The sequence below is a fragment of the Corvus moneduloides genome, chromosome 8 (genome assembly GCF_009650955.1).
Source record: "Corvus moneduloides isolate bCorMon1 chromosome 8, bCorMon1.pri, whole genome shotgun sequence".
Lineage (NCBI taxonomy): Eukaryota > Metazoa > Chordata > Aves > Passeriformes > Corvidae > Corvus > Corvus moneduloides.
Genome location: NC_045483.1, coordinates 27,104,922 through 27,125,684, shown reverse-complemented (window position 1 = coordinate 27,125,684; position 20,763 = coordinate 27,104,922). Strand labels below are relative to the sequence as shown.

General features: G+C 41.6%; 1 protein-coding gene and 1 non-coding gene across 2 annotated transcripts; both read right to left on the bottom strand.

The window, feature by feature from the left end:
- Positions 1-822: 822 nt before the first annotated feature.
- TIMM23B (translocase of inner mitochondrial membrane 23 homolog B) lies at positions 823-20,708 on the bottom strand. The gene is made up of 7 exons (XM_032116308.1): positions 20,559-20,708; positions 20,042-20,100; positions 16,954-17,047; positions 16,642-16,726; positions 14,378-14,436; positions 11,684-11,794; positions 823-3,348 (listed from the first exon to the last, which is right to left on the bottom strand). The coding sequence occupies exons 1-7, from the start codon at positions 20,653-20,655 to the stop codon at positions 3,233-3,235; spliced, it is 621 nt and encodes a 206-aa protein (XP_031972199.1). The 5' UTR covers positions 20,656-20,708; the 3' UTR covers positions 823-3,232.
- Positions 14,961-15,163, bottom strand: LOC116447726. The gene has a single exon (XR_004241673.1). It is a non-coding gene; the product is annotated as a small nucleolar RNA SNORA74 (small nucleolar RNA).
- Positions 20,709-20,763: the final 55 nt, after the last annotated feature.

Genomic DNA, 20,763 nt, shown 5'->3' with positions numbered 1-20,763 from the left:
AGGAATGCTTCTTTCCCTCCCACACTGCTGTGGAGCAGGGTGGCCACAGGTTCCTGGGCCACCAGCTCCCTCAAATCCTTGTCCTCAGGCCAGCTGTGGGGTGAGTGGGGCAGCTGTTCCCACAGGGCAGGGAGAGAGGGCGGCTGACAGAGGGGGAAATACCCGTGAGGAACACATAGCAGGTCTTAATCATGCTGGGAAAGTACCAGAAAGGGTTGGGGTACCCTCTGGTGTCCCTGCACTGGCCGGCATTCAACAGCACAGACCAATACTCACAGAGTACACAAAGCTCCACTTAAAACACACCAGTTTCCTATCTAGAATTTATTAAGCACAGGGGTAGCCTTCTGTTAAAGCATACAAAAGGACTTCCCCCCTCCTTTTGAAGTCCCATCTTAGATCACAGGAAACAGACTATGACCACTGCATCATTTTTCTGCCTTAACATACATTTGCTTCCTGCTTTCAAAAGCTGCTTCTGCTTTGAGGTGCCCATAGATTTCCAGCCTAAATAGTGATTTTTCAACAAATTCTTCCATCCGTAAGAGACATCACCTGCTGACTGGGAACGATGGAAGTGGATTTGCTTTTCTGTTCCAGAGACTGAGCAAAACCAGCTTCACAGGATTCAAACCCCCTTCATTATACCTGCTGTCTCAGCTCCCTCACTGGGTGCCACAGCATGGAAAGCTGCCTTTTGGATCTATCAGCAACAATACCACGACTGGCACCACAACCCCGCTCTTCCAGGACAGTCAAGGTCTCCCATGCTCACATTTATGTAACGCTGCATAGAAGGGCTCTAACTTGAACCAAACCCTGTTTTCAACTTGATTTTACATCCTTTTATTTCTACTCAACTTAGATATACTTTTGGTCACAATTTAAAGTAGCAACTTCATACTGATTGCCAGTAAACTGTGAACACAGTATATCATGACACAGAATATTGTAAGCACGTTCTCTGTAATTGTATCATACAATTCACCTCCCTCACTGCCGCCTCTGTGCTGGTTCTGTTTCATAGCTCAAGCTACAGATCACTCCATAGACAAACAGATTATGAACCAAAACTTGTAAGAGCTGTAACACAGCTGTTTCAGGAAAATGCTCTCAGCTCTGCCCTTGAAGTGAGCAGTTCCAGGAAATCTGAGGGCACTGCAGACCAGGTAACGTGCTAAGTTGTTCAAGAGTTAGCCTAGCCTTAAGGTTGTGCTAACTATGAACTTGAAAAGGCTTGTTTCTATATCATCTTGAGTGCACCTGAAGAATTAAATACATTTGTTAAGCTTCACAGTTTTCCCACTTCAGTTAGGGCAGATAGTTCCTGGGTCACATTTTAGTCCTGAAAAAGTTTTTAGAAAACGTAAGATATACTGCAGAGTTCCTGACATTTAAAAAGCCACCCTTGCCCACCATCAACCCCCAAAGCCGTTCTCAGTCCTTCATCCAGCGTGGTCAAGAGTGCAGGAACACAAGTCCAACCAATGGTGACCAAGAAACATGCAGGGAAGGAACTCACTGATGTCAGTGGGGAGAGAAAAAAGAAGAAAGTGCATGTGTATTCCCAATGTCCCATGTAACAGCACTGTGCAGATGGAGCCCACATCACTGCTCTGCAGCCTGCGAGTGGGGCACAGTTACTTTGGTGGTGCAGCCCTCAAAAAAAGTATGCTAGGAAGTCCAGCTCTCACATCACAACAGTAACATGCAGAGCACTAAAGACTGGGGAACATAAGGCTTAACAAAAACTAGCACTGACAAAGGGGGTGAGAAAAGGCCTGTTTCCTTGCGCTACTTTTAAGTGCTCACATAAATCTCATCTAATTTCACCTGGTATTCAAGCAAAGCTAATCAAGTTCAACTGTGAGGGCTCCTTAGCTGGAGCACTTGCTCTATAAAAAGCTGGTCTCAGGTTATTTTCTGCCAACGAGGCTTCTTGGCAAAGTGATATTTCTTCTTGGGAGAGGGTAAGAGCTACCATCTTCCCTTTACTGTTTTTTGTTGTTTTTATTTTGTTGGGTGCAATGCAATTATCAAGAGCTGTTTCAGTAGTGGAAACTCAAATGTAAACTTGGTTTGCATTAAGTTGTCTGCTGACCAGTAAGTTTCCTGTTTTTCCCTTGCTCTGCTTTCCCTGTCTTCAAACCTCTTTAATCATTTACCTGTTTAGTTATTTAAACATAGAAGGAATGAACTGTTATACAGTAACTCTAATTACTGAACTAATTCCCAATTTACTGTTTAACTTATCTGCAAATGACGCTTGGTTTATAGCTTAACACTGGAGAACATGTAGGTTCATCACAGTCTTTGTTCTGCCAGTAACCTACAAATGGTACTTCAGGCAAAAAGTTTCTTGCTAATTAAAAGTCCTGTAATAAGGCATGAGTGGAGTCTTTATACTGCTTGGTTTTTAACTGTTGGGTAAATGAGTTCTGGAGTACCCAAATATTTTGATAATCCACTGGCAGCTGTTCTGCAACAGTAACTGTATTTCATCTATAAACAACCAGATCCTTATTTATTAGAGCAAATAAGGGAGCGAAGTCAAACCATGGTATGCCTCACCATAACCACCCCTCAGGAGACGATCGGCCTGCCTGTCCGCTTCCCCTCCCCACCAACTCCCCCAGGATTTCATCACACTAGTCCTTTAAAATGAATCCATAAACAGGTCACTGGATGCAGCACACTTTTGTCTTACCAGTAGCAGGAAGAGCAAAGGATAGAAATGGTATTGAGTAAGTACCACCCTTTTTATTCTGATGATGTCCCTTTTCATAGCTTGCCTTGTGCTGTCAGAATAGCAAGGCGTGCCCTGTGCCATGGCAACTGGGGCTGTGCTGCTGGGCTGGCCAGGTGAGGCGCTGGGACTGCAGGGAATGCTCTATGGACACAGACCTTACAGGCACCCCAACAAACCTGGCAGCGAGCAGGAGCAGCTACGGGGGCCCAGCGTGCCTGGCAGCTCTGGCCAGGGCTGCCTGGGGAGCATGGCAGGGAGACTGTCTCGGTGGCAGCTGTGTTCACTTGCAGGTCCAACAAACATTGCTGCCTCTCCAGCAAGTGGCTGGCGGGAAGGGCCAGTCCAGCTACAGGACGTCAAGAGGTTCCTCTCAGCACAGCTTCCATCAGTTTCACACTAATTGTAAATAAAATAGCAAGGGGCACCAGATAGATCTCACAACTGATTTGATTGGTGACTAAGCAAGCGTGTCCTCGGCCCTGCTCACAGGGACTGCCGGGCTAGGGAGCCCTTCATGTGCTCCCAGTTGTTGTACAGAGCGTAGAGGCCGGTCAGCGTCAGACCTGCGATCCCACCTCGTGCTATCCCGCGCACTCCACCTGGAAAAAACAAAGCACATTACAGCTCATCAGTGTTACTCTGCAGGAAATAGTCAGTGAACAGCAACTTCCAAGAAGTTATCTAAATCCAGAGGCATCTTAATGAACAGTCCTTTCTTAAGAAACTCTCCAGAAAGAGTCCCTGTGCTTTTTCTACCTCCCTCTCAAACCTGCTGCCAGGCTCAGGTTGATTCTGGCAAATCAACCTCATCCTGACGCTAATTCTGCTGGAATGACTTCCTCTCAAACTGTGTTAGTACTACTGCCTCAGGGAATCACTATGGAGCACTGGAAGCCAAGATGGCTTTTCCCAAGTCCTACTTACTCTATTCCATCTGTCCTTAATACAATTGTTTCTACAGTTAGATATGCTCTCCTCCTGTTGCAAAAACTCCTCAATTTAGGTTTTCAACTGAGGTTTTCAGTTATGGTAACTAGCTCTGGGCAGAAGGAGAAAGGGCAGGAGGGAAATAAGTGAACAAAACAGCAGCTGATACAGACATGACACTGGGCTCCAGAGATTCATTAGGGCCATCATGCAGAACCTATCACTGCTTTTGTGTCTTTGGAATTTTAAAACCTTTCGATTAAAAAAATAGGAAGTAGATGAAAGGGACTAACTGGCAAGAACTCACTAGGGTGTACATTGAACAGCTTTCTTTATTCTTACTTTTATTAATACTCAAAATTATCACCTTGCAATGGTAAAGAGTGAGTCACCCAGGTGACTGAAGTTTCAAGGTGCTGGTGAGCACCTTAGTGTAAGGCAGAAATATAGGGCAAGTTTGGCTACTGCCTGCAGGCAGTGCATCTGGCTGGAGCTGGGAGTCAGGTGGCATCCCACCTCCACTCCATCCATATGAGGACTGGGGTGTACAGGTGCACAAGTAGAGACTTCTGTTGTTCTTACGAAACAGCAAAACACTTCTGTGCCTCAGCAGAGCTCCCAGAATGTACTGTAAATGCACAGAACACCTGGGAGTATGACCCTCAATGCTAGGAAAACTTCAGTGAGTTTGATTCTGCAATGTTTATCATTGTAGCTAAACCAAGCTAGATAATATGTACAGTGTATAGAACAAGGCCAGTTACTGCTGACAGTGAGATAAAAATCCCTGCCTGCTTTAGTGGAGAAACTGGCAGTCCACTTCAGGTTCCTCGAACTTGAAAATAAATGCATCTCAGTAATCAGACAGATTGCCTTTTTTTTTTTTTTTTTTTTTTTCTCTTTCTTTCCATTATGGGTCATAAAGTTGTCTCACAGAATTCCTTTTAGTGAGGCAAGAAGCTGTTGGCATCAGCTAGACTGAGACTGTGTTCCCTGTGCTGCAAGGTTAAATGGGTTTCACTGGAGTTGTTAAACCTCCCATATTGCCCAGGTATGCAATGAAACCAAGAAACTGCACAAGTGGGACCTGGTACTAGAAGCCACGCCTAGCCACAGGTTCTGGGAATTTCATTGCCAGACCAGTTGTGACAATTTGAGAGTTTTTTTTAGGGTATGAAGCTAACTGTGTTCACTGCTGTAACCATTCAGAATTCAACAGCTCTAAGGAAAGCCCTACTGAATATGCTCTATGTGCCTAAATCAGCATTTAGGAAAGCAAATGTACATTTGTGTTTGCTAATTGATACTGAATTTGTTGCACAAAAAGCTTTTCATATGAAGGGCTTGCAGCTGGGTACACAAAACTAACCATGTGCAAGCAATGTCTGGCAAAAAGCCACAGGTGAAATTTAAAGTAGTACTGTTGCAAAACAAGTATTTGAGACAATCTGTAAAAATACTGACTCCTTGTTCCTGCTGAGGTAAATGAATACAACATTAGAGCCCAATTTTCTGCTGTTCATATCAGGATTCAAGAGATCACAGCAGAAACCCCCAAAGGGGGTCCATGGCCATCAAGTGCACAAGGAAACATGGAACATCCCCACAGAATGTGACGCGCTACAGAGCTATGACTATTCCTGTAGGCTCTTCCCTCAGACCCCAGGTTCGATTCCTCTCCTTCCCCCTTAAAATCCTATTCTTCCTATACAAGAACAGGTAGTTGAAGGCTGATCAAGCCTGGCTCCAGATTCTGTGAAGTCAGGGTTGTACAAGAAAGGTGTCATCTTTAATTCAGATTGCTGAGCTGCTTTCTAGCATCCATGTATGTGGACTTAAGATGTGCTGCTCCTACCACAACAAATGTTAGTGTTCTCTTATGCTGAGCCAGCCAGGTAAGGATGGCAGCTCTAAGCCCACTGACAAAGGGTCAAGTTCAGGGCCTAAAGCCATCTGTAGGCCTGCAGACAACCTAGGGACATTGCTGGAGATGTTTCATGAGCAGGGACTAAACTTGCCATTGGTATAGGCGCATGACTGAGAGAGAAAATACCCAAGAAAACATGCAAGAAGTGTTTATTTACCAGTGTTTCTATACTATGCTTCTTCTACAAAATGTTTGGGTTTTTTTCTTTTTTGTAGCAGTTGCTCCTGGTTTCTGAACTACCCACAGTTATTACAAAAAAAAAAGGGAAAGAAAACTTTCCCTAATTGGTCAGATTTACATTTGAATAAGTATGTTCAGGGTTGTGGCAGACTTCAAACAGTAATGCACTTTAGAATACAGCCTCATTGTTGGGCAGAAAATGTTAGGCCCTCTGAGAAAATTACCTTGTTAACAAAAATAGAAACTAAATTCTCCACTCCCCATCCCAGCTGTGTTTGCATGATAGAACACGTTCCCACCCTTCCTCTGCAATTACTCCCTGCAAGCCTTTGATACCAATATTGCCCTGACAAGCCCTGCTGAAACATGGCCGTGTGCCCCTAATCTTGCATGTCCCAGTAAGATAAAGGTTTCAGCTGACAGACACTTCTGGAAGCAGGTATTTTGAGATCAGGCACCTTACACAAGAGTTGAGAAAGACAGATCTGACGCTCTCTAAAAGGGAAATTAGTTCTCTGGCTTCAGCTGCTGCACCTTTTCACCACCAGGTATAGTCCCTCCTCCATGCATTTCGAGTAGGTTCCAGCCATGGCACAGCTCAGCATTCCAGTGCACTATGCCATGGCACACAGCCTTCCAACAGCACAGCTCTGCACTTCATCATAGCAGGGGCCACTCCTAACTGAGCTGCACTTGTCCAGTAGGTAAAACCATGAGGGCAAAATCTTCCCTTTAGCACCTTCCTGTCTCTATTTTTAGAATGTTACTCCAATGCCCTGTGATGTTCCTGGGATGGTTAAAGCAAGAACCATACAACAGTAAACATTAGAAATACCTTAACCAAAACCTCAGACCCACACGCTTATGCTAAACAAAAGAAGAATAATCTTTAAATTGTGATTAGTTTTCTGTCTTTCAATCTCTCTCAGATACTCTGAATGAAAACAATTTCTCTTCCTCCCGGGCTTTCAGGAACAAAAACTCTTTTCAATGGTTTAAAGAGCTTGAGTTAAGCATACAAGGCAATCTCAATTTTGCTCCAAATTCAAGCTCAGTAACCAGACCATCTGAACCATCAAGCAGTCATTTGTTTGAACATCTGTGGGTGGCCTGATGTCATTAGAAACTATCAAGAGTTTCCTCCTGCTGCTCCATGGGGCTCATTTTATGAAATCCTGTAAGTAGTGGGCAAAGTCTGTGGATACAGAAATTACTGAGGAAACTGATAAAACTTCTGTTTGGAAGCAAAATATATTCCAGAAAAGCATGTTCCATTTTCATATTGCTGTAGCTAAGGCAGTATTGTGCTCAGAATACAGAGACAACAAAGCCTGAAAGCGGGAACATTTCCTGTAGCTATTGTGGTATGAAGGCTAAATTAGAAAAAACAGTAGGAATCTACTATTTAGGTTACCAGTTCAGAAGTACTAAAGCTATTGAAATTACTTTGCAAACATGATTAAAATTTGCTGTCTTCTCACTGAGTGAAAGCAGCAGCACCTGACTGACAGGAGGCTACTTCGGCTCCTGTAACTGGCACCTGCAAACCCTGAAAATCCCTGCAGCTCTGAGTTCACTGCTCCTGCAGACCTGGGCAGCACTGAAGGCAGCTCTGCTCTCAGTGGCCACACATGCTCTTAAGACATCAGTCCTCAGGAAACTAAAAAAGCCTCATCGAGCTGTTACCTGTAGCGCTGCTTGTACACTGTCCTTATCTCTTCCTTGTTTCAGATCTCAAACAAAATCCTTTCTCTAAACACCATCTGATTGATAACCCTATAAACTTGTTAAGTTAAAACAGGTTTTAAAAGGGATTCTTAATTTCCAAAATGCCTGATAGCCCTAAACTTAAGTGATGACAAGCAACTTCTTTACTTTTCTCCAAATACTGCAGAAAGTATGATATCCCAGACCTGTACCTGCAGCAGCCCCCACAAGCTCTTCTTTCCCCTTCCCCAGCCAAGAGAAACAAGAAAACAGACCTGTCTGGCCCAAAGAAAAACATGGGCTGGGCTCAGAGAACAGGTTTTTTATAGCTCAAGAAGTTAGTCAGCTAACACAGCTGCCCTGAACTACCACTGGATGTCACAAAACTGATCTTTAGCTCCAGCCAGATTTTACTGCTGGCAATAAAACATTTAGCCCTTAATTCGTAACGTATTGACTCTTCAGGGTTGTGTTCTGAGGCCTTGAAATGACAACTACTACCTTCAGCTATTGCTAGCATGCAACTCCCTTCTTTTCAGACACACACCATTTTCTGTACCAAATTATGTAACGCCTATTGTTCCAAAGGCATGAGATGCTGTACCTAGGATCGGGCTCCTACTGCACAAAAGTAAACAAAGGGATTTAGTTTGCCCAAAGCATTACTTTACTTTTGTTCCTGTTACCCTGAACCTCAAGAAAGGAAAAAATTTATCCAAGAAAAAGAACATCTACAACCTGTGTAACCCTCAGATAAGAGGGTTAGTCTTAATCCCGAGGTTAGTTAACTTTTTTGCTTACTGAAGTCTGTCAGGGATTCCAGTGAGAAATTAACAGCTGTCACACTGGGTCCAAGTTTGTCAAAGGCCAAAATCCCATCCAGCTCGGTATCTTTTCCTGAGCGATCAATCCTGCATGCTTGAGGAGGAGTGCAGGAGCCCCAGCCAGCTGTACTTTGTGACAACTGGAACCATGTGCATTTTCATGGTGGGAGGGAACCACAGTGACAATTGTTTTTGGTTTTTTTGTTACTTTCATAACTAATACAAGTATGAGAAAACCTAATAAATATGGTTGGTTTAGAAAAGAGGTTGAAAACACATGCAAGGAGGGGAAACATTTGTTTTAAGATGTACTTGTGCTTTGTAACATTTATCATAAAAAAACTAATATTAATTTAAGATATTAACTAATATTTATTTAAGATACTAATTTCTGCCTTTGCTTAAAACTGAATGAAGAATAGTATCTTATTAAATGGAAAAGCCATCCTTGTGGACTTAGGATATCAGACCCCCTTTTAGCAAAACTCGAATTGACTGAGTTGCAGTAACATTTTTATTGCATATGTTACTTGCAGAGGAACCCAAAGGGTCTCCTTCTGACTGTTACCCAAACTGAATGTTCTGCACAGAAGTTAAGTGGTGAGCTCAAAAAACAGCTCCCATAAAGTTATAAGACTGGTGTAACAAATTAATATGTACTCTGATTGCTGCATTTGGCCTAAAATCTAGTCAGTAATTGTGGCATTAAATTTAAATTGAAATAAACGTGAAAGTTGGCGATCACTTTGGTCAGATGAATCAAGCAGTAGGTGTTTCAAAACTCCTCACATCAGCTTTCCATTCCCACTCAGGAGGTGTCTGATAACCTAAGCCATGCAGTAATGCTGAGATGGAGCCCAGCTATCACCTGGGACTGAACTGCTTCAGTCACTTCAATGGGGAACTTTCAGTGACTGATGCTGCTGACCATGAACACAGGGAAGGGACTGAATTGCCACTGTCCTCACTTGAACAGTTTTCAATCCTCTCTTATCTTCTCCCACACAGGCTGTGTCAAGTAGCTTTGCACAAAACTGCCCACCATCAGTGGCTTTAGAACGTGCACGTTCTGCTTGACTGCTGGCATTTTGGTAATGATTAACACTTCTACAAGGACAAATTGTGAAAACTGGGACCAGTTTGGGGCAACAGATCTCAGCCTTCACAAAGTCTTCCCACTGTTGTTTTTTTTTTTTTTTTTCCTGTCCACTCATCAAATGCTTCATCATTGGTTTCAGAAATTCAATCTGGGCTTTGCAGTGTACATAGGAGTGTTTTTCAGCAGGAGTGTACATCAGCAGGGCTGCTGATGTGATTCCTCCATCAGTGCTGTGGTTAAACATGAAGTTACAATGAAAGACCTGCCATACATTATCTTGTTTCTTCTTATGTATGATCCTGATCCCTGTACAAAGCAGGAACGATGGAAGTGGAAATCTGAGTGTTTGAACAGCACTGCCTGCCAACTCTATACCCACCTCTTGTGGACTACAGAACAGCCTTGATTTGCATTGGCATGTTTGTATGAGCTGCCAGCTGACACTCAAATATGGAGATTTACAACTCAGTGTCCTTGACAGCTTTTAAATTTTCCACTTCTTAATGCCAACACATGGCATTCCATGTAACACAGGTAATTATTACAGTCTTGATATGTCACAGATGTGTGCTGATCTTTTCCAAGGTTCAAATATTCAAGGTTTTAATGTAAATATAGATACTGATGTAGGGTAAAGGCAGAACTTAGAAGTTTTACCATACAGAATAAGAAAGGGTGTTCTGGCATAAGGTGACAGGAGAGGCAGCAGTTTCTCTGCACTATGGTTCATATGCACAGCACACACTCGAAGTACAATACTGTAATGAATAGAGATTTACTGACTTCATTTGCCTTTATCAGGGCTACTACTAGCTCTGTAGATCTTGTGTTACAAAACAAATGTCCTACCGTGCTCTGGTAATAAAAACTTTAGTAGTGTCAGATGACTGTGCATGTGACTGAAGTAGTTACCTGTGGTTGCACTGTGCCAAAAGAAGATTACACATAATGCCAGCTCTATACTTCTGAAAGGTAAGGGGGATGCTTCTGCTGGAGTATAAGATGACAGTTCTCCTTATTAATAAACTCCTACAGGAAATATTAGGCTTCTATATGCTACCCTTTCCAGCTGCTCTTGGTCATCTGTCATATCACTCATGAAATCTCAAGGAAGTAATGGAATACAGGAGAGCTGTACTGTGCCCTTGCGAAGTTTAAGAGTCTCATATTTATGAAGGCTGCTCAAGCCAATTATTTTTGACTTCAGGTAGTCTAAGCCATCAGGAAAATAAAGTTACTCAAACTGTTTTGCCCCATATATAAAGCTGGCCTTCGGGAACACTTTTAAGACACTGTGGCTCAGTTAGATATGCAAAAGTACATAGGTTAATTCTTGCATTATCTCCTCCATAAAATGCAGGTGAGTTATGCAGCCAAACATTTACTGAGTTACTTAAAACATAAGACTTTTTTCCATGTGGTAGTATCAATCTGTGGTACACAGCAATCCTCTAAAAAAGATGATGCCTCAAATTGTTAAGCTTGGAACATGTGTTAACAGGCATTTTGCTGATGAAGCTCAGACCCTCTCTCCTGCAAACAATTCAGTTTGCAGAAGCAAACTCACCTTAAATCCATGCTGTTCTCAAATAACATTGTTTTGCTGGTTTTGACCACTTTGCAAAGACTAGAGTCCTACCACAAGACAACAGTTTCATGAACGCCTAAGTAATAATTTCAAAAATATTCTCTGTGTGTAGGGTTTTTTGTGGCTCCAGGTACCACTTTCATGTGAATGACTGTCACATTACTCACTTGTAGTAAGTTTCATCCTCATGCAGTCAAGCTCTGTGTTCTCTATGTGTGTATTTCTCCCCTGCCCCCATTCACTTTGGAAGGTAGTTCCCATTTGCCTGCAACCAGTCATGGACTTGAGAAACAATTAGTTTTATCCTGCTATTGCTGAAAAACATGGCTAGGAATGAGGGGGGTATGTATTTTATACAACCTCACCATATATCTGAGGAAATAAATGAGTGTTTCTTCAGTATATATGTATAATGGTCATAACTTGGCTCTCATGGTTACTGTCAGTCCTGGGCAGTTGGAAAGAATCAAATTTAACTCAGCTGGAATTTTGTTTTTGTTCAAGTTTTCCTTAAGTAGCCTTAGTTGTGTGAAACACATTGTGGCTTAGAGGACATTGAGCTAATAGCCATTTTTACACTGTCAATTTTCAGAGCAGGACAGTATTTAGTAAAAATAGTGAGAATCCTAATAAATAGGATAAGCACAAGAGCAGGGAAAAGAGAAATATTCTGCTACTCTACCAGTGCTTTTGTATAGCATTCCTGTCAAGGTTCCAGCAGCTATGGTGTTCAGGTCATCTTCTGCACCTCGTGTTTTTTCAATGATGACTCCAAATGCACTGTAAAGTAGAGCTGGGGGAGAAAAAAAAGTTAAAAAAACCTTCCACTGTCTGAGGCCCAAAGCTTAGAATTCAGGCTTGGTGTAGCATTTAGACTATGCTTTTGAAACACAGATTTTCTGCTTATTTGAAGGGAATCCTCTGCAAAATCCCATCTCCGGTGTGTCTTTTCCAGATCTCTTTCTTTATAGCTATTTCTTCTTTCTAGAGCTATAATTTGGTTATAAAGCAGCATTGTTCATGACAATATGTGATACAAAGCACTGACTGAAGTTTTAAAAAACTAGCATATTTTGCCAGTTTGAATTTGTTTAAAAATTCAGGGTTTAAATGTGTACTGGCAGTTTCATACTGTCTTCTGTGGATGGCATGAAACTAAACCCAACACTTTCTAGGTAGCAGAGAAAACTGCTGTTCATGTGTGACAGTGATGAAACGTTAAGTACAGCATTCAGATCATGCTACCAAGAACTGGAGTACAATGGGCTATGTTTCTTTTAAAAATTACTATTAGAATGCTTTGGATTTGACATTTACAGCTGTTTTCACCTCTGCTTGTGCATGAAATCTTTATCCCCAGAGGGCCTTTTGTTTTGGGATAACTTTAGGGACTGTCATGGAAAGGACTATAAAGAAAAATGCATGGGCTTTTAGTATGGATGCATTTATCATTTATACATTTTGATGAAGGGAAAAGCACTCCCCACCCCATCCTCAGCCCTCATGATATACTCATATTCCATGTTGGCAAAGAACAGTAGAGTATGTCATCATTTTAAAGCGATAAAGACAATGCCATTTAATTCTTTCCTTGCCCTCCAAGAATTTGAAATCTTTCCTTCTGCTAAAAGGCAGTAAATCCTTCATAAGCAACCATAATAATGTCAATGCCTTAACAGCAGCATCGTTCTCCATTCAGCACAGGCAAGGGTATTTCAGCTTGTCTTAGCAGCAAGTAGATTAACAAGAAGGGAAGGAAAAGCTGAATTCAACATAATTTTTTAAAAAAGTTCAGCACAGCTGTTGCTTCTGTTCAGGAACAGAATGACAAAAATTGTCAGTAGTGACAAAAAGAATCTCTGAGGTACAGAAAGGCTGCACAAGGTGAAGTAATATGCAAAAATAATTCAGCTCCTTGAAAGAAATTTCTCTGGTAGCTAGGACAAGATAGAGCTCTACCTGAACCCCAAATATAAGGTTCTGCTTAACTCTGTGATTTTGGAGGCCATATTTTGTAAGAAAAAGAACAATTTGTTACTGGAATGCACAAACATTTTCTTGAGTAATCTTTCTCCAAACACAGCTGAAAAAACATGTTAATGTGTCACTTAAACTGAAACCTTGAACTGCAGTGTACCTCCGTCTCAGTTCTCAGACACGTTTTCATTAGGTTTGGAATTTGAAAAAAAAAAAAAAAAAACCCATCCAAACAAAAAACGGCCTGATAAAACTTATAGGCAACATGTGTTTCTTATGGAAAAAGTGCCATTCTTGCTGTAGTTCAGAATCCTATCTCTAACCATGCCCTCTATACTATGCCTCAAAAGCTAATGCCTGAGATAAATGGCAGCTAATCTGCTCTTCAGAAAGAAGACCGAAATAAAATGTCATAAATGCAACTTAGCCCATGCTTTGATGCATTTCTCTGAAGTCAAGCAGATGTAGACTGGGTTATAACGTGATGTAGTCTCTGATTTAAATATTGCTAACTTCCAGTACAATTTTGTAGGACAACGAGTTCCATCATTATTTTTCTTCAAAATAATTTCATCATTTTGGATTTCTCCTTTCAAAGTGACTGCATCAGTTTTCATTTTTTAAGACTGTGGAAGACTGGGGAGAGGCGAAAAAATCTGTAATCTCTAGGGCATTAGTTATTTCACTGACTTTTATGAAATAATTTCGTTTTTCTGAGGCAACTGATGTGATTTTATTTCATGGCCCCCTCCCCTCCCCACCCAAACCTCAGTTCACAGAAGTTACTTTCTCATACATCAGGCTATTGATCATTTTCTTTTCTCTTTTTTTCTAACCCACATTAGTTGTAAGCAATATTTAGGTTTAGAGTCAGTGGTATCATGAGGGATTATTCTAGCTAATGTACCATCATTTAAAGAATAAATCTTCGTAGTGACTATCATATTTCTTCCCCACATAAACATTTTGTTGACTCTTTAACAGGAAACAAACATCAGGCAGTTGATCACATGACCAGTCTCAATGTAGGTTGTTATTTCAGAAATATTGTATTTTTTGCCTTAAGTTGTGAATTAACTGGAATTTATTAACAAGTAAACATTATCTGTATTTTCTAGTTATTTCTGATATAGCTAGAGTTTGTTTGTAATGTAGTGAAAAGTCTGGGTTTTATTTAAAGGCTTTTGGCTCCTTATGCTGTAAATCCTATTTTAGCTTTTAATTTCCTTTTGATGTCTATTGAACTGCCCTCATGTCCCAAAGAAAAAATCCTGTACTTTTTCCTGATGGATTTAATAATGAAAATTTAGAGAACACTCTTATTCAGATAATACACAAATATGCTTTCCCAACAATTACATCTTTAAATTGCTTTCCCTACAAAGGAATGACTACTTACCCAGTGATCCCAGAGTGTTAGCCCATAACGCTCCTTGCCTTGTCACCATATTTAGAATTCTATAAAGGAGTTAAAAAGGTAGGAAAACCTTTAGCACTCTGTGTTTACATAAAGACAGTGTTTACGACAGTAGGGCTTGTGTGTTTATGCTATACAATTGGTTAATAAAACTGCAATAATGAACTAAAAGCTCTTGAAAGCAAATATTCAGTCCTGTCAAGTCTTAAGAAAATCTTTCTCTCTTTCCAAGGCAAACTTGACTCCCACCAAGACTCAAATTTCTTCCCTTCAAATGACTTTCTAACCTGAGTTGTCCTTCCTTACGTGGTGACTACACACAGCTCCTGGAATGACTGATACACTTATGCAGACTTAGCTGGGTAAAAGGTTTCCAAGAAAGCCTCAGTGCTCCTCTACAAGGACCATGTGGCAGGGAGTGTGGAGATGCCTGAGCAAATGGTGTGGGTAATAAAACAGGTCTGGACTGCCGCAAGTCAGGAAGGGAAGAGGCAGTCCTTGCACTGCCATTTGTCCACTCAGCACCCACCAAAAGGCTGAGAGGTGGGTCTGTGTGTATGGTCTGTGTGTAGGCTTCCAGACTAGCACTAAAGAGGGCAAGAGAACCTCTAGTGCGCTCTCAGGGAAGCACAATGCCACTTCTTCTTGGCACCAGCTGTCTCCAGAACAGTGACAACAGCAGCCAGAAGAAATGACTGATCTTTATCTCCCAGCAGTGTAACACTATCACAGGCATAGTATTGCCCTGGACAGCTGACTACCACTGGAACTTAGTTCAGCATTTAATGTGTGACACTTCCACTGCTTTATGTCCCTTCTGATTTAATTTTCTACTATTTATCCTCATTTTATAATTTTCATTAGGACACAGGTCATTACTGAATATGGTTAGACAATGAACTAAAAAATAATGGAAAACTTCATTTTGAAACAAGAGAAAAAAATGTAAGAGACTAGGGTATTGACAACCTCTCCTTAATTAAAACCCCCATCTTTTAACCTTATATTCATTCTGAATTGGTAAGAAAAATAGTAATTTTAATAACCATGGCATACTGTGAGACATTTTGATGACAAATGAATACCTGCAAAATTAAAATTCATTAAGAAAGAAATCTGTGTACATCAAAGATAAATTTGGATGAAATCTAGCTAGGCAAGTCTGTTCTTTGCACCTGATGAGGGAAAAACAGAACTTAATGCACAGCTGGAAGGTGATGACCTTGAGCAGATCTTTGCCTTGCAGAGCCAGGATAGGAGCAGTGTGAGCACTGACTGCCACCTCCTGGGCTTGACCTGCTGAAGTTTGTGCTTAACATCATGGTTTTGTCCAACTCTGCTCATTCCAAACACCTAAAATACAACTCTGTTCATCTAGAACATTATGAAAGAGCCATAATTATAGTGGTGAATATTTTGATAAAGAAGGGGATGAATACAGAAACAATTTAAAAAGGAGCAGAGCCAATATAAACTGTACCAGGAAATATTAAATTCCTCTTCTAAAATTCCCTTGTTCCCAAGTATTCTGCGAATGAAAATTGTTTTCCCCCAGTTATTCTGTTCCTCTGGTTTTCTATGTCTCTTTCACTTAGGTTTTCCTATAGTATGTCTAATTCACCACTATTTTCAGAAGAGGCATCCTGTTGAAACAACTGTTTCTGTCTTTGCTGTGTTCTTTCAAACAATCAGGTAAGGTGAAAACACAGCAATGTCACGGGTGTTCATGGATACCACAATCCAGAACAGCTCCCCCCATGCAATGCCTGCTCAACAGCATGCACCAGTGTCATCCCTAATGCAAACCCAGGCAGGCCCAGCTTCTACATTTGAATCCTTTCCTGGTTGTGAAAATCTTGGGAAAGAAGGGAGACTTGTGCTTAGACAAATTACAGCAAAAAATAGCTCAAAGCAAACACTGCTGCTTCTGGGAATATTTCAACATATAAAAACACTGCTTTGGCTTTGAAGTAGATTTTTAGTAAGCATCAAAGTAGTAATTATTTCTCAAAATGTTTAAGATAAGTCAGAGGACACACCAATTGTGACAATAAAAAGCAGAAGGTTGAAATGAACGTCACTGTAACTAAAACATGCCATAACTTGATGAAGACAAGTACTGACTCCACTAAAGAAAAAAACCTCCAAACATTTATTTTTTGCGGTATAATCAGATCTAGCCTTGTATAAGCTGGAAGAAACAACTCTGTCACTAAGTACATTTTTTTTTTAGATGAAACACTTACTGTACGTTTCTAGGTTTTGACCATGCCATATTCTGTGTCTCCTTCAAGCCAAGTCTCAAGCCATTCAGTGCACCAAATGCTGCCCCTAGTTGGAATAATACCAGTTATTACTTTTTAAGAAGAAAAAGAATCAACAATACTAGAAGCAAATAGCGAGAACAGAATTCAGTGTATAGACTAAAATCAAGTATCTCTTTATTTAAGACTAGAACAGACAATTCTTGCAGAACAAGACATTTACAACCTCATAAATCACTGCATGCATAGGTGTTACCTGGACAGCTGGGAAAAGTGAAACCCACAACCACCTACCTGTCATACAACATCCTCCAATGGTAAAAAAGGCCAGCTCAAATCTGCCTCGAGTTTTGTTGGCTCCTGTGGGCAAGATAAACTCATCTGTATCCTGGGGGAAAACAAAAACAAATGCTTTTGTATTTTCCAAGTCTAGTTGAAAATGTAGGCCATATTCACTTTTTTCTCTAATCCATGCAATAAACTAAAGATGGATAGAAGTATTTCTGGAAAATTATTGTCTACAGTAGCACAGAGATGGAATACACTATGTGTATACTTTATTAAGCATGAAAAAGGACTGTAAAAAGATAAATTGACTGAAAGCTTTTTTTTCCCCCTAGCTGTCCTAACTTTTTATAAATTACACCAGTCAGCCAAGGAACTCATACTGTGTGGGTTGTTGGTTGTTTTCGTTTTTAATTACTATTTGCTTAATTATTTATTACATCTTGCAGCAGGCAATAAAAGCCTACCAAAAGCCTTCCTGTTGTCTGATTACACAGCACTGTTTGCTCACTGAGCAACCTAGTCCGATACAAAAATGCATTAATGCAGGTTTCCCACTACTCTGATACTAAATGAAAACTGCCTTTCTACAAAAAAAAAGTATTTCCTTGCCCTGAAATAAGTGACCTATTTTGAGGATGTGAAAAATGCAAGGAATACACTAAACACTAGTGATGAAAAGGCATGAAATATGTGGGGTTGGTTAATTTTTTACGTGTCCATCTTTCTCCCACAGGGCCAGGCTTGTGTTCTTGTAAATCAGTGGTCTAAAATGTTAGAGAAATGGCCTAGAGAATGGCATATGTGTAGGGATAAGGTGTGCCAAGGTATTTCTTCAGTATGAGACATTGAAGGTGCCTGTTCTTAAGGTGCTAAAGCAGCAGATCTCTTTTAAGGTTCTGTGCTTTCCACAGTATTATCCACCCCCTACTTAACTGACACGACTCCAACAGCTGCAGGCTCAAGGAAATGCATCCTAAGGGGTTTTACTGCCTCACACTTGACACTAAATGTGAATGCCAATACAGAAAAAATAACTTCTAGAATTGTTAATTCTGTTATCAATAAAATGAACTTATAATATGCTTTCTATCTTCCTTGTAACTAGGCAGCTGGAGAAATTCAGTAGTTAGCGGTTTCTAACAGTTTTCACTTCTGTCCCAAAAGTCAAGATTAAGCAATCCTTGCCTATGTAACATTTAAGTTTCTAGAGACAACCTCAAAAGCCCATCCTCCAGGCTTCTGCCAAAGGCTGACATGCTAATTTGTAACATGTGCTACCTGCTGCAGGCAACACAGCATTGCAGAAAACACCTTGTTCTGTGCCTGCATTCATGGACCAACCAAAAAAGTGGGGTTTAAAGTAATGAGTACCATTGTACTATGGGAAGACCAGAACCAAAATATAAGATTCTCAACAGTAAGGCTGACTTTCCTGCTGCATTCTGAAAGCAAACAGATAGTCTTTAAACACCAGAAGACCCTCACCTCTTCACTTGCACCTTCAGAGAAACCCCAAATTTAAAGGCTAGTAATTTAAGTTCTTCTATTCTGAAATATTAGCTATGCCTTTTTCCTCCAATATTTAGAATCCTAGGAACCTGTGGAGACTGTTTAGTGCAACCCCCATTGTTAAAAGAAGGGTCAGCTAGTGCTGGGCACTCAGAGCCATTCCCAGGTCTTCTGATTCTCTAAGGAAAGAGACCTCACAGCTTGTATGGGCAACTTTTTCAGGTAAAAAAAATAATTCTAACATTTAAAAGGAATTCTCTTTTATTTCAATACACTTGCCTTTTACTTCAACACACTAGGGCTAAACATGATGGGCAGTGAAGTTTTAGAACACAGACTGCAGCCTCTAGTGTTACATCAACAGGTATTTTTAGAACTGTATCATGACACTAATGCCAACACCTTTTCATTTAAAGCAAACTTCTCTTTTGTTTCTAAACTCTATTAGTATACACACACTTAATTCCAAAATCTCTGCTATACCATTTTCAACACGAACATGTTCTCAGACAAACTGTACTAACGAAACAAGACAACTTTAGAGAATGTTTTTGGAAAAAGTCTAAATAATCTCTTAGCTTCTTTCTGACCACTCAACAGCAGCCACAGTAGTGAACCCAGTCCCACCAGAGGCACAGCTGCTGTTTTCTATCCTTATGGGAATGTTACATCATAATCTGGACTACAACAGCTTCTAGCACCCAGAACTGCATGCAGAGCTTCCAGTTACAAAAGAAACAGTGACCCAGAGCAGCATGAAACAAGGCACAGAGGTTAGCAGATACTATGCAACTGTTGACCTTAAGTGCTAATTCTAGAAAATTTCAAGTTCTCAGATAATATGAGCCATATATGTAGAAAAATACTAACTAAATAAAATCATTGACATGCATCCTAATTTGATTAAACATTTTCAGCTACAGCTAATAATTATGAAAAATGAAAACATAGCTTGATTTAACATATTTTTTCCTTATGATGGTCTCATTTTATATTAAGTCATGTTAAGCCGTGTAAGTGTGACAGCTACGTTATTCTGTAGAATAAAATGTAAAGTTTTACTTCACAATGGTCTCCCTTCAGCTGAGTAATGACATAAGGAGTGGTATGAAATTTGCTACTGCTGCGTGATGGCAAAGCCTGTTATCAGGTATAGGGCTTGGCTGAACTGATCAAACTCATCCATCACAGTTCAGAAAACTCACCCATGAAACGAGGGGAGAGATTCTGGCTGTTCTGACTGAAGGGGCTCAGTGGAGGCTGTGAGCAGTGCCAGAACTTGTGTAAGGGGGTGTTGGGCTGTCTGCCTCAAGGCAGGGAGGGAGAGCTCTTTTCAATAACAGCAGGCTTGTATTGACACAACAGCCCTATCCTTTGTATTATCACTGGTCATTTTCTTCTAGATGCCATGCCACTGCAAGCTTTTATTAGGGACAATACTGAAAAAATTGTTTCTTTCCACTGTTCTTCAGTTCAAGACTTCAATACAGAGTGCCCAGCACTGCAGAAGGTTTGAGGTGTTCACGCATGGTCATGCAAACACTGAGTTCGAGTTCAACACAATAAAAACAAGCCACCTTCTCACCTGTACGAGGTACTTGGGGTCCAAGTTTAAATACGGTGACAAAGGGCTCATCCCAGTTACTGAAAGGAAAAGAAAACACAACACTTTAACACGAACTTCCGTAATAACAATTCGCATCCTGTAAGGCAAAAAGGGGCAGATCTCGTGCGAGGCAGCAGGGAAAATTCTGCCGTGAAGTTGCCCAGCTCCTTAAAAGGCGGCACCGGCCGGCAGCTCCCCCCTTCCAGGGAGCGGAGCGGGAGCCGCTGGGGTTACGTGAACACGATGTCCCTGTGACCAGCGTCCGTCAAGACACGCGGCCCCTGCTAAGGCCTGGTACCTCCGCGCCCACCCCCAGGAAGCGCCGGGGGTCGGGATCTGCTTCCCGTGGCCGGGCGGCGGCGGAGCCCCTCGGGGCCGCGTTCATTCCCGGAATCGGCACCGCCACCGATCTCGGTCTCGGCCGCCCGGCCCTGCAGCGGCCGGTGCACAGACACGGACCCCCCGGGCCGGCCCCGCCGGCCGCCCCGGTACTCACGCGGCACCCCGGCCAGGTCGGCGTGCGAGTAGCCAAGCCCGCCGGCGCCGAAGAGGCCGCCGAGCCCGGTGCCCTTGGAGTTCCCGCCGCCCTCCATGGCGGCCCCGCGCCCTCCACCCTCGCCGCCACCAACGGCTGCCGCAAACCGCAGCCGTAAAGCACCGCAAAGTGCTGCCCGACCTCGCTGCTTTGCGGGTCGCCATGG